At 54.5% G+C, this 12,827-nt stretch overlaps 2 protein-coding genes across 2 annotated transcripts in view; both read left to right on the top strand.

Moving 5' to 3' along the window:
- Positions 1-6: 6 nt before the first annotated feature.
- Mpst (mercaptopyruvate sulfurtransferase) lies at positions 7-6,490 on the top strand. The gene is made up of 3 exons (XM_013024902.1): positions 7-41; positions 2,927-3,536; positions 5,870-6,490. Exons 2-3 carry the CDS (start codon positions 2,942-2,944, stop codon positions 6,166-6,168), a joined length of 894 nt encoding a protein of 297 aa, XP_012880356.1. The 5' UTR covers positions 7-41; positions 2,927-2,941; the 3' UTR covers positions 6,169-6,490.
- Positions 6,491-11,778: 5,288 nt separating this feature from the next.
- Positions 11,779-12,827, top strand: part of Kctd17 (potassium channel tetramerization domain containing 17) — a 9,836-nt gene continuing 8,787 nt past the window's right edge. Inside the window, exon 1 of the mRNA XM_013024806.1 lies at positions 11,779-11,817. Within this exon, the coding sequence (XP_012880260.1) occupies positions 11,779-11,817 (39 nt within the window). The remainder of the gene's footprint in view (positions 11,818-12,827) is intronic.

The following is a 12,827-nucleotide window of genomic DNA, read 5'->3' as shown; positions in this document are numbered from 1 at the left end:
CGGGGGCCGCGCCCCAGTCTCCTCCCTTCGGCGGGCTGCAGGTTGGTGGCCCGGGGAGGGGACCTCTGCGGGCGCGGGGAGGGGGGTGCCGTGGCGGAGCCGGGGAGCCCTGAGGACCGGGGAACCGCGGCCCACCGCCTTTCCGTAGGGGGAGGGCGGTCTTTGGAGTGCCAGCGTGGGACCCGGCCGGAGGCGGAAGCGCCGTTTAGGAAAGAGGGGGCGTTCAGGGCTCCCCCAAGTCACCCTCGGGAGGAGTACAGCCCCCTCGGCCGGGGACCCCGCGCAGGGCGCGGCGCGTGGGGGTGGCTTGGCCTGGTGCCACCGGGGCTGGAGGACCAAAAGGAGGCCACTGGGGGAGGCCCAGGTGGGGGGGGCCCTGAGCCCCAGCACCCCCCCCCCGCCCCCGCGGGAGGGGGGCAGGAAACTGGCGGAGAATTTACTGGAGGGGAAAGAAAGTGACATTTGTCACAGGCCTGGCCCGGGCCTTCCAGCCTCCCTGTCGGTCCATGAGGACCTGCACTAGGCCAGAAACTTTCCCAGACACAGGAGAGGCAGAGCCGGGGCCCCAGGGCCGTGGGGGGAAGGGGGGAGAAGGGGGAGAGGGAATTGCCTTTGTTTACCTTAAAAAAAAAAAAACCAAAACTTGTGACTTTTTCTGGCAGTTGCTTTGGGTTGAATTTTCTTGACTGAATTTATGTAAGTTAATTTGTAACAAGGACTGTTTAAACATCAACTGGCAAAACTCCCTTAACTCTAACTTTAGCTCTTGCAGACTGTGCAGTCACGCTGCCATGAGCTGTTCGCCTTGCCTGTAATGCCGCCCCCTGGCCTCCCTCCCCACCCCACCCCCTTCTTGAAAAATTGGTATTTCGTTGAAATGTTTGTTGTAGCATGTTGTAAAATAAAAAAAATAAAAATTCAAATATTGTACTGGGTGGCTCACACCTGTAATCCTAGCTGAGAGCTAAGGATCACAGTTCAAAGCCAGCCCAGGCAAGAAAGCAAAAAAAAAGTTAGAAGTGGAGAGAGATAGCGCAAGTGGTAGAGCACCAATCTTGAGCCAAAAGCTAAGGGACAGCACCCAGTGCCTCCCACCACCACACACACACACACCAGCACCCAGTGCCTCCCACCACACACACACGCACACACACACACACACACACACACACGCACACACACACCAAACCTTGGAGCCTTGATAGTAGGAAGAGGAAGGTCCTGGAAGATCCAAGTGTCTGAGCTTCTAATAATGGGCCGTGGGCTCAGACTAGCCTTCAGATGGGCCTGGGGCTATTCTATATGTCCTATGGTTCTTCCCCCACACTCCCAAAATTCTTCCTACTGATCCTGACCCCGTGCCTCACAGGTACCAGGTCCCTTTGCTTGATCCCTGACCCTTAGGGACACCCATGGCCTGCCCTCACAGACCCTCCTCTAAGGCCCCAGGTCTTTACTAGTTGTACCAATCAAGCCAGGAGAATGGGGCAGGGTGACTTCTCACCTCAGAAATTGTATCCCCTGGAAATTAAAATTCTGGATTTACTGCTATCGGGAAGTAATGGAAAAAATCCTGGGATTTGATTATTCTGGCCAGACATAGCTCATACACTGTGGCGGTACCTCTGTCTTCCTCATTTAATATCTGTGAGAGGGAGGTGGGAAACTCAATGATAAGAAACAAATGGGGGCTGGGAAGGTGGCTCCATGGTAGAGTGCTTGCCTCCCATGCATGAGGCCCTGGGTTCAATTCCTCAGCCCCACATAAGCAGGAAAAAGCCGGAAGTGGTGCTGTGGCTCAAGTGGATGGCGCTAGCCTTGACCTGAAGAGCTGAGGGACAGTGCCCAGGCTCAGAGTTCAGCCCCCCCACCAAAAAAATGAGCCTCATACCCCAACATTCCTGCACAGCAATTAAACCATGCAGTGGAACTTGTACTGGGAAAGGGGGACCTCTGACTCCCAGCCAGAGTTATCTCCACCCTAAATGGATCCTGGGAAGTGATGAGCCAGTGTCTCTAGAACCGTGGGGTTACAGGAGCTGCTCTGGTCATGATGGAGGTTTTCAAAGATGCCTTGCCTTCCCCAGAATTATCTGGCTCCGGTGATACTGGGATTACCCTTTAGCCAAAGCCCCTCAGCCACTTCCTTATCCTAGAGTCAAGCTGAGCCCCTGAAAAGGTCAAATGAGGTTAGACTTCTACCTCCTCTTGGAGATGTTCCTTCCACACACACCCCCAAACTCCCACACCCCCTGTAGGGGCTTCTCTGCGTACTCTGAACCCAGGCCCTTCCTTGATCGTGTCCACTGAGCAGCCTCCTCTTTATACAGGGGCCTTGGCAAAGTCAAGTCCCTCAGTATCCAGCACAGGGCCTGACCCAGGGAAGGAAGCAGACTTTGTGCACCCTGGTGTCCCCCTCAGTGACAATTGGTACCAACCCCTAGGAGGCATCCTCCCACTGGTGGGACTTTCTCCCCTCTACCCTCTTTGTAGGGTGCACGGGGGCTGGGAGGACTCTGCGGGCCCCAGCAAGCACATTCTGCCCCATAAGGAATATAGGGCATAGGATGCCTGGTGAATAAGCTAATGAATTCCACCAGGACTTGGTTGGCTGCCAACGAAGCCGGGGTGCATCTCAGGGAGGGGCTAAGACTTTGACCCTGCTTGTCTTTATGATGCCAACCAGGGCTCACTCGCTTGGAGCTGTGCAGGTAGCCCGGACCCAGCAAGAGAGGCCCAGTGTCGCCGAAGTCTGGGTTGGGGCTTGGGTCACCCCACCTCCAGCAGTGTGTGCATGTCTGGACCCTGCCTTGTGGTGCTGGAGACCCTCCTGTGAACCAGCGCCCAGCAGTGCAGATCCTCTCCCCGTGGGAAGGGCCTCTTTCTCCCTCCCCTCCTGACAGCTTTCGTGTCCCCTGCCTTGCAGAGTGTCACTGACGCCATGGTCACCCCTCAGCTCTTCCGCGCTCTGGTGTCATCGCAGTGGGTGGCCGAAGCCCTGAGGTCACCAGGCGCCGGGAAGCCCCTGCAGTTGCTGGACGCCTCCTGGTATCTGCCCAAGATGGCCCGCAACCCACGACGTGAGTTTGAAGAACGCCACATCCAAGGCGCTGCTTTCTTCGATGTGGATCACTGTAGCGACCACACATCCCCCTATGACCACATGCTGCCCAGTGCCAAGCAGTTCGCCGAGTATGCGGGCAGCCTGGGCGTGGGTGAGAACACGCACGTGGTGGTCTACGACGGCAGCGACCAAGGTCTCTTCTCGGCACCCAGGGTCTGGTGGATGTTCCGTGCCTTCGGCCACCACACCGTGTCACTCCTCGACGGAGGCCTCCGCCACTGGATGAGCCAGGGCCTTCCCCTCAGCGCTGGCAAAACCCAACCGAAGCCGGCCACATTCCACGCAAAGCTCGACACCTCCTTCCTCAAGACTTTTGAGGACATCAAGGACAATCTGGAGTCCAGGCACTTCCAAGTGGTAGACGCCCGCGCTTCTGGCCGGTTCCGGGGCATCGAGCCCGAGCCCCGAGAGGGTAAGCCCTGGGCTTGGGGATGACGGAGCCCCAGGCATTGTCTGAGCCTTGTCCTGGTCTTTTATTTTTTTAGGGGAGGAGTGATTGTGTGTGTGTGTGTGTGTGTGTGTGTGTGTGTGTGTGTGTGTGTGTGAACGTGGACTACTTCTAAGGCCTTGAACTCAGGGCTTTGGCACTGTCCTTGCTCAGGGCTAGCACTCTACCACCTGAGCCGTAGCTCCACTTCCAACTTTTTGCTGGTTAGTTGCAGATAAGAGTCTCACAGACTTTCCTGCCTAAGCTGGCTTTGAACGGTGATCCCTAGATCTCAGCCTCCCAAGTAGCTAGGATTCCAGGTGTGAGCCATCTGTACCTGGCTAGCCCCGGTCTTTCGGGTGTATCCCCTGGGCTCAAGATTGGAGTTCAGTCCTCCAGGCCCTGCTCTCCCTTGAAATCCAGACAGCACCTGCTTCACGTTCTCTCCAACCTCGAGCTGTAACCCCAGGTGCCACGTGAGAATGTGAGAACCCAAACTGCCCTGCCCCAGCTCTGGGCATGCATGGGGTCACTGTGGAGTGGCAGGAAGCAGGACCCAGCTTGGGACAGGTCCTGGTCTGCTCTAACCTGCAGCCCTGAGGCCACAGAAGTACAGGCAGGCCTCCAGGCTACATGGGGACGGAGTCTCACAGGGGCCAGGCTTGGGACGGGGGAACTGAAGAGGTGCTTGCTGCCACCCGTGGTGGTGCCAGGGGCTGGTTCCCCTGATGCGAGGCAGTGGGACAGCTCTGACTACTGCAGGAGGACCCCCACAAAGCAGACTGGCCCTGCCCACACTGATGGGGCATTTCAGAGAGGCACTGGGCTTCATGTCCAAAAGCTCTGCACCTGTGGATTTCACCAATCTCAAATTTAAAAAGTTAACAAAGTTGTGTCTATGTGGCCAAGGTACAGACTTTTTAACCTTAAAATCCTTAAATGTAGCGGACCGTTCTTACCTGTGAGATCTGAAGATTGTAGTTCGAAGCCAGCCCAAGCAGGAAATGTCTGTAAGACTCTTATCTCCAATCAACTAGCCAAAACTAGAAATGGAACTGGGCTCAAGTAGTAGAGTGCCAGCCTTGAGGGGAAAAGCTAAGAGACGGCCCCCAGGCCCTGAGTCTAAGCCCCAGTACTGGGACATGTGTGTGTGTGCACACGTGTGCGTGCCCACACATACACACACACACACACACACACACACACAGGAATAACTAAAGCAAAAAATGGCTGGGGACAGAGCTCAAGTGTTAGTTCCCTGAGTAGTCATGTTGAGGCCCTGAGTTCAGACTCAGTGCGTGTGCACACGCAGAGGCGGGAGGAAGGGTAGAATGAACTCGCTGCTCTGTGCATAGCTCTTTTCAGGGGTCCCTCGACCAACTGTGAGAAGGGATGAGTGATGCACGCCTCGGGGCCCGCGGTCAAGCTGACGGGTAAAGGCTTGGCAGCACACAGGAACGTCACTCACTGCCGTTACCAGGCCCTGCCAGCTGCACCTGCCTGTAGCTCACCATCTCAGCCCAGCAGAGAGGGGAGCGGTCTTTGCTTGATGAGGCTCCAGAACTTTCTAGTCTCAGATGACCTGGCGTGAAACCCTCTGCCTACTTGTAGCTGGGGCAAGCTAGTCTCTCGGGACCTTATTCTTCTCATTGGTACAAAGAGGGGTGATCACTCCTCACCCATAGAGAGCTGAAGGAGAAAAATGCCACTGCGGGCATCTAGACGGTGGCCAGCACAAAGCAGACATGCAGAAATACCAGCTCTTAAAATGAGTCTTGTTTGTGCTGCACCCACCTGGGGCCAGCAGAGAGCCTTTTTGTTCTTCTCACCTCTACCACACTGGCAGTTATCCTCATTCCTCTGCTACCATGCTGCAAGTTCTAGCCAGGCAGGGACTATGTCTCTTGTTCTGACACCCCCACAGGCAGGGGGCAGAGTCAAGAGACCTGGCCCCCAGAATGGCTTTAACGGAGTCTGAGTCTTCAGCCCTCAGCTGGCAATTTGTAGATGCACTAATTTAGCTGAGTGTTTGGGTGTTTTTAAGACAGGGTTTTACTATGTAGCTCAGACTGTAGCCTCACATTCACGATCCTCCTGTCTCAGCCTCCTGAACGCAGGCATGTACTACCAGGCCTGGCCATTAGCTGGCTCTTTACTGAGCATCTGTACCACAGGACTGCCTCTCACTAGTGCCTGAGTTTTGTGGCTGGAAGGACTGCACAGGTTTGGCATCTTCTCAACACTGCAGGTCTTCGGTCCTGGAGCACCATTGATACCATTCTAACATGCATTCCCTCCCTTCTGCTCTCTTGCCATAGGCATCGAACCTGGCCACATCCCCAACAGTGTGAACATCCCCTTCACGGAATTCTTGACCGAGTCCGGTCTAGAGAAGAGTCCTGATGAAATCCGCCGTCTGTTCGAGGAGAGGAAGGTGGACCTGTCCCGGCCCATAGTGGCCACATGCGGCTCTGGTGTCACGGCCTGTCACGTGGCGCTGGGGGCCTACCTCTGTGGCAAGGCTGACGTGCCCATCTATGATGGCTCCTGGGTAGAGTGGTACATGCGTGCCCGACCAGAGCGCATCATCTCTGAGGGCCGGGGAAAGACCTACTGAGGCTGGGCGGGACACAGGTCCCCATGGGTCTAACCAGCAGGGCCAGCCTGGTCCTTCCGACTCCACTTTGCCAAAAAGAGAGAGAGGGAGAGGAAGGAAGGAAGGAAGGAAGGAAGGAAGGAGTTTCCTCATCCAGCTCAGGTGGCACTCAGGGGACATCCCAGAGACCAGGAATCTCATTGGCTCCTGGGCTGAAGTGGGGGCGGGGAGAAGGTAGCGACGGGAGGTGGTGAGGGAGGTTGGCCAGGACTTGGAACATGCTAAGCTGGGGACACCTCTCTTCTGCCTTCCTGCGGAGGAAATAAAAAAGCCAAGCTTGAAATCCTTGTAGCTTTCTGCGAGGAGCCATGGTGCCTGCGAGCCAGCAGAGGGTGCTCTGGGAACTTCCCGTCTTAGGAATCCTCCTGCTGCCTTCTGAGCTGCCCTGGGACCCCAGCCACACCCCATCTCTGTGACTACAATGCTCCCTGGTGAACCGTCTGCTCCCACAATCTTGCCATCCGACTTGCGTTTCTGTCCTGTTGAGGGTGCCTACCCTGTGATGTTTCTAGAACTGCACCCCAAACCCCGCCACAAATGTGCACTGTGCATCTCAGGAGTGAAGCGGAGCCTGAGGCTGCTCCAGCCTCGGCAGGATGCTCTGGGAGGGGCTAAGTTTACCCTACTTGAAAGGAAATGGGTCCTAAACCCTTTGAGTTCCTGCTCACAGCCTGGTCTCTGCGCCTCCTGGGTGAAGGGACTTGGGGGCACCAGCCTCTGCTAGAGGGCTGTGCTGCCCACTGTTCGGGGTAGGGCTTTGCACTGGCGTCCACATTGATCCTCTGAGAAGTCCCCAGGGGTCTCTGGGTGAGCCCCCTCCCCCACGTCTTCCCAGTCCCCTGATGCCATGCGGGTGGCAAAATCATAGGCCCGATGTCCCTAGGGAAAACCTCCCAGGTGACTTTTGTCTACTTCCTCCTTTAAAAGCTGGTCCTAGAAGGGCCGTGACTCGGGAAGCTGAAGGTGTGTTTAGGGTTGAGCAGGCCCGGGCAGTGGCTTGCTGACTGAATCCTCTCTACTCCTGGTCTCCCCCCACCCCCACTCCCCACCATCCCCACCCACATCACCTTCCTTCCCTCCCCTCCCCCCCCCCAGCCAGAGCCCGTGACAGGTTGGGCTGACAGCATAGAGCCCTAAGGGAAGTCTGCCTGTCCACCACGCCTATCCTTGCCTAGAAAGTTCATCACGATGTCTAGTTAGAAGGAGCCATGTGGGAACCCAGCCGAGTCCAGCCTGGGGGTTCTCCTGGCTCAGGGCTCCCCCACCCAGGCTGTGCGATCGCTGTCCTCTGTCTGTGTCTTGTCACTCAGGATGCTTTGTGAGAGCCTCCCTACTGGATGCCCAGAGCGAGAGACACAGTGGCACCCAACCACAGTCTGGGAAACATGGGGTGGGGGAGCTCACAGGCTCCTGGGTTCAGACAAGCCCTGGTGGGGTGGGGGGGCAGAGGTTTCTCCAGCACCCCAGGGGGGCCTTGGGCAATGGGGTTTCAGCACTAGGCTTGGATTTGCCTTTGGCCCTGGTCTAGCCAGGAACACAAAGCTGACCCACCATGCGCCGCGTCTCTCCTGGGAAGGAAGGTTCTGGACGGGTCTGGACAAGCTCACGGGAGAGTTTTTTCCGAACAACCCAGGACCGTCCCTGGGCTGCATGCCACCCACTCTCCGTGGCTCCCCAGCCCCTGCCAGTGCCCCTCCCCTCCCCCATGTGTTCCAGGGAGGAACTTACCACACCAGGCATGCCGGTGATGCAAGCCTCCTCTGCTTGGTTAATGTTTGCTGAGCGCCCCTTCGGCATTAGGGACAGTGGGAAATGCGTTTCTCAACCGGGGCCTCAGCCAGCTGCCTCAACCCTGTTTCTGCTCCATGGATGGCTACTGCAAGAGATGACGGTCAAAGTTCTCCTCCCTGACCCCCTCTGGCGGGAGAATGGACGATGCTGAGATGTGGAAGGGGAACAGACAGACTCAGCCCTGCCAAGCACAGGGCCGGTCTGGAGTCAGATTGCTGGGGAGACGGGCAGCCCTCCTACTCGGAGACTCTCAGCTTTGCTAGTTAGATCAGTCGCTTGAAGGTAGACACAATTTCCAGGTTAACTGAAACTCCTCATTTTAAACACGGAGGGAACCACAGTACCCTAAGTGGGGTGGGGTCCACCAGTGCCTCCACTTCCCTTCATGGCTTCAAGGCACCTGGCTAAAGTCAGAGGCCCACTTCTCTAAGGAGGTGGCCCAACCCTTAGGACTTTTCCGACAAAAGAACCGAGGTCTTTCATCCTCCTCCATACAGGTGAAGACTGGCCACCAAGGGTGCATTCACTTGCACCCTGTAAAGATTCCCTTCCTGTCTTCAGCATGGCAGCCGGCTGGGCAGAGAACAATACAAGGAAGTCCGTGATCACTGTGATCGCTTCTTGGGGTGAGCCGAGTGCATCAGAGGACATGACAGGCATGATCCAGGAGCCCCTGGCAGCAGCGCTTCCCCCTCTGCCTCGTCCCCTGGGAGCTCCAGCTCCCTGCAGCCCCGCCGCTGCCTTGTGTGGTCTTCCCTATTTCTAAACCACAACCGGCCGAAAGTCAGCTAGACAGCCAGTAAGAAAGCAGGTGAGTGCAGTTGCCTGAAGAATGCCCACGGCCTGCCCCAGTGCCAGAGCGGAAAAGGGCGGCCAGTGGCCAGTGACTGGACATTTCTCATGCTGATTTTAAGAAAAAGCAAGAAGAGGTGTGGACATTAGGGGTTTTTTTGGGGGGTGCTATTTTTGCTAGTACTGGAGCTTGAATTCAGGGTCTAGGTGCTGTTCCTTCACTTTTTCCACTCAAAGCTAGCACTCAACATTGGTGCTACAGCTCTACTTCTGGCTCTGTGTGTGTGTGTGTGGTTAAGTAGAGATAAGACACTTGCCAATTTTCCTTCCCCATGCTGGCTTAGAACCACGACCCTCAGATCTCAGCCTTCTGAGTAGCGAGGATCACAAGTGTGAGCCATCAGTGTCCTGCATTCTTTCTAAATAACTGCCGTTTATCTACGTTGAGGACAGAGCCCACGCCTGGGTTCTGCATGCTGAGAATGTGTGGAAGAGTACCAGTGAGAAGGAGCAGGCTTCTTCAGGATAAGAAGAGCCTTGTGGAAGAAGGTTGGACCACAGCAATGTACTTAATGCTGTGGAAAATGTACTGACCACTGCGTACAAATGGCAAAGATGGAAATTTTAATGTGATGTGTATTTTACCATACTTTATATAGAGAGAGAGGGAAAGGGAGGTTTCTTTATAATATATTTTTTAAAACAAGGATACAGGAGGTGGTTTGGGGGGGTCCCCTTAGTCAAATCTTAGTTTGAGTACCAAATTAATAGTAACAGATTATTATACATATAATAAAGTAGGAATCTGAGAGTTATAGAAATGAATGATATGTCAGTGCAGGAAAGAGATGGGAGATTTCTTTTGTGGATCACCATTGAGAAATGTTGAAGGAAGGCTGGAATTAGAAACTCACAGCTTGGCTCTGGTTACTACAGGCAAGAGCGATCAGAGATCATTAAAATCGGTGGGAAAGAATTTAGCTTGATGAGACATGGAATATTAATATGGTCTCGTGATATCTCCTCATGCAAAGGGAAGAATCACTGCATAGCTTGGGAACCTGGCAGGCACCACCTTAACACATTGGAAACCTGGCAGGCACCACCTTAACAACAGAAAAAACTGGTTTCCTCCCCAGGAATGGGCTGCAGGACACCCTATCCTGGTAGTACAGGCTGCAAACACGTGACTGCTCTCTGGTTCCTGCCAAAAAATTATCCTAGTGTGTCTAACACGAAGCACTTACAAGCCAGCTCACACCAGGGGGCATGTCACAGAATCGGTCACCTGACAGAAATGTGCAGACCCATAGGCTTTTAGCAGGGTTTTTTTCTCTCTCTCTCTTTTGCTAGAAAGCATAGTAGTGAGACAAAAAATGAAGATGAGAAGACTTTTGTAGATAAGCTAAAATGTATCCTGTCAATGTTACTTTCCATGTTCTGCTCATTGTACTGTTTCTGGGAGAGAATGTCCTTGATTTTAGGAACTCTGAAAGGTTTAGGAATGAAAGGTCATTGGCTCTGTAATGTACTCAAGAACGGTTTGGAAAAACAAGAAAGGTTCAGAGAGAGGATGAAAACTCCCAAGTTTCACATTTATTAGCGATATCTTAAAATTATTTGTCCCAACATTTCTCTAAGCCTGAAATTATTTTCTAAAGGACATGGGTGGGTTTCTGTTAGTTTGTTTCTGCTGTTGTTTTAAAGATTTCCCGACTGCATTTCTGCCAGGACTGCTGACCACAGACCCTAGTCCTTAGACCACCTGCAGCAGCTCTCAGACTGAAGCGTTTAAGGACTTGTCTGGGAAACCTTAGAAAAACTACAGTGCTTGCCCACAGCAGGGACAGGAGAGACACCCCAGAACAGAACGGCTGGAAAGCTGGTTGATGGGGTTCTTGGAATGCCTCCCATTTCTGAGGGACAGAGCAGAAGGAAAGCCATGTCTACAGCCTGCCTTGTCTGTCCTGGATTCTGGGCTGTGACGCCCAGTGGAGGCCATCCTCGAATAGCGACCCAGGTGCTAATCAGAGGCACGGCCCAAGAAGGAAACGGTACTACTGTGAGCCACCCTGAGCAGTAGGGGCCCTAAAAAGTTCACTTGGGGAAAAAATGACCCAGCTTGAACCATGCGTTCTGGCCAAAGCAAAACCATGTTGAAAGGCCAAGGGTGAAAGCCCCGGGCCTGACAGACCTTTCTTATCCTTTCCTCCTCTCCTACCTCCACCCCACTGCCAGGCTGGGAGCCCTCCAAGCTCCCTCTGTTGGTGGAAAGGAGCAGTGCCCAGGCCCAGGTGGTCCAGCCTGGCCTAGGCAGGTCTGCAGCCCTGCCAAAGCCAGCTGAATCTCCACGGGAGGCACCTGCCCCATCCTCTACCAATGTGAACTCAGCTTCCTGCAGTTTGCAGTTGTTACTGGCTGCCCTGGGAACTCAAGGGGAGGGTCTGGGTCTCACCCATTCCTGACCAACTCAGCCTTTGAGGCAGGCTTGGTGATTATATGTAGACATTTGGGAAAGTTCAAGGTAAAATCCCAGAGACACACTTGTTAGACGTGTTCAAGCCCTACCAATGGTTAGGCTGAGGATGCTGTTTCTGGTCCAGGACTTGGCACATAGTAGGTGCTCAGTAAAAAGATATGAAGTGAGATTTGAACAGGTAGGTACCTACCTCACTAACTGATTTGGGGTGTTATGAGGCAGAGATTCATACCCAGAACATGCGCTTCCAAAGCCTGCTGGAATATTTGTCTGGTCAGATGCCTGTCACTTTACTGATTACACCCCTTTCTCTCTTTGAGTGACCTGAAGAGGTTCAGGTTCAAACCCAGCAGTCCCCCCCACACACACCCACAAACCAAGCAGCGGGACCAGCTCCCAGGCAGCAAGAGGACTTGATTTGACATGAAGAACATGACAAGGACTGGAGAGGAATCAGAGGATTGTGGCATTCTGCACTCGGGGAGCAGAATACAAAGTACCCAGCGGAGATGAGTGACATCTTCTTCGTCATGGCAACGCCAGCAGATGTGACATAAGCCACTCAGAGGCGGAGAGGCAGCTAAGAAAAGGAACAGGTTCAGCCCGGGACAGCCAAGTGACGGGCTCAGGTGAAGCCTCCCAGGGCATCTGTGCTCCTCCAGCTCTATCTGGGAGCAGAGCAACCTCAGGGTCGCTTCCAGTCACAAGGGCTCAGCACTAGAAGGTGGCAGCCACTCTGCCACCACTGTCACCTGCCCCATGGGCACTGCAGGCCCACCCCCTTACCCCCCTTCCCACTCCACAAGCTTGCCTCGCCTTCTGTGCTGTCTTCCTGCTGCTGTGCAGAGACATTTTAGACCTGGTTCTGGACAGAACTGGGGTGCTCAACCCACCTTCTCCTCTTTTCCTGAGATCTCCCAACTCCTTACCTACAGAACCAGAAGATAAGCTCGGTATGCACACGCACACACACCACCACCACCACCACCACCACCACCACCATCACCAATGGCAGCCACAGGAAAGGGGCCTCAGTGGAAGGAAAGTCTCCTAGAATCCACGGGATGCTCGCTCACCAGCGGTGTCTATCATTTCTGTGGCCCCATCTGTAAAATGAGGATAGTAATTTTAACCACACACACACACACACACACACACTCACACACACAGCCCCCCCCCCCATGCCAGGTTGAAAACTATTCGCACTGAGCTGGGGTGGTGGGGAGGGGAGGGAGGCAGCTCAGTGGCAGGGCTGGGTGGGTCCTGGGGGTCGTGGGCCGTCTCCACAGCAGCCATGCAAGGCTTGGGAACCCTTAGGAAGCAAATACGATTTCAGGAGGAAGAAGATTCTCCTCCCATCCGTTGTTTGATAGCTGTCAAACTCTACAAAGGAAAAAGAGCATGAACACAAATAGGGGTGGGAGTGTAGATTGACTCAGTGTGTGGGAAGCTGACCTTTTCCAAACACAGGACAGTGATCGGAGTCATCTTGCAGGGACCCAGTGCGCTCCCTGCCAGGGGCGGGGAGGAGTGGGGGAGACGAGGTCACCGCCCACCG

Source organism: Dipodomys ordii, unplaced genomic scaffold (genome assembly GCF_000151885.1).
Source record: "Dipodomys ordii isolate 6190 unplaced genomic scaffold, Dord_2.0 Scaffold79, whole genome shotgun sequence".
NCBI classification, from domain to species: Eukaryota; Metazoa; Chordata; class Mammalia; order Rodentia; family Heteromyidae; genus Dipodomys; species Dipodomys ordii.
This window is presented reverse-complemented; position numbering and strand designations above follow the sequence as displayed.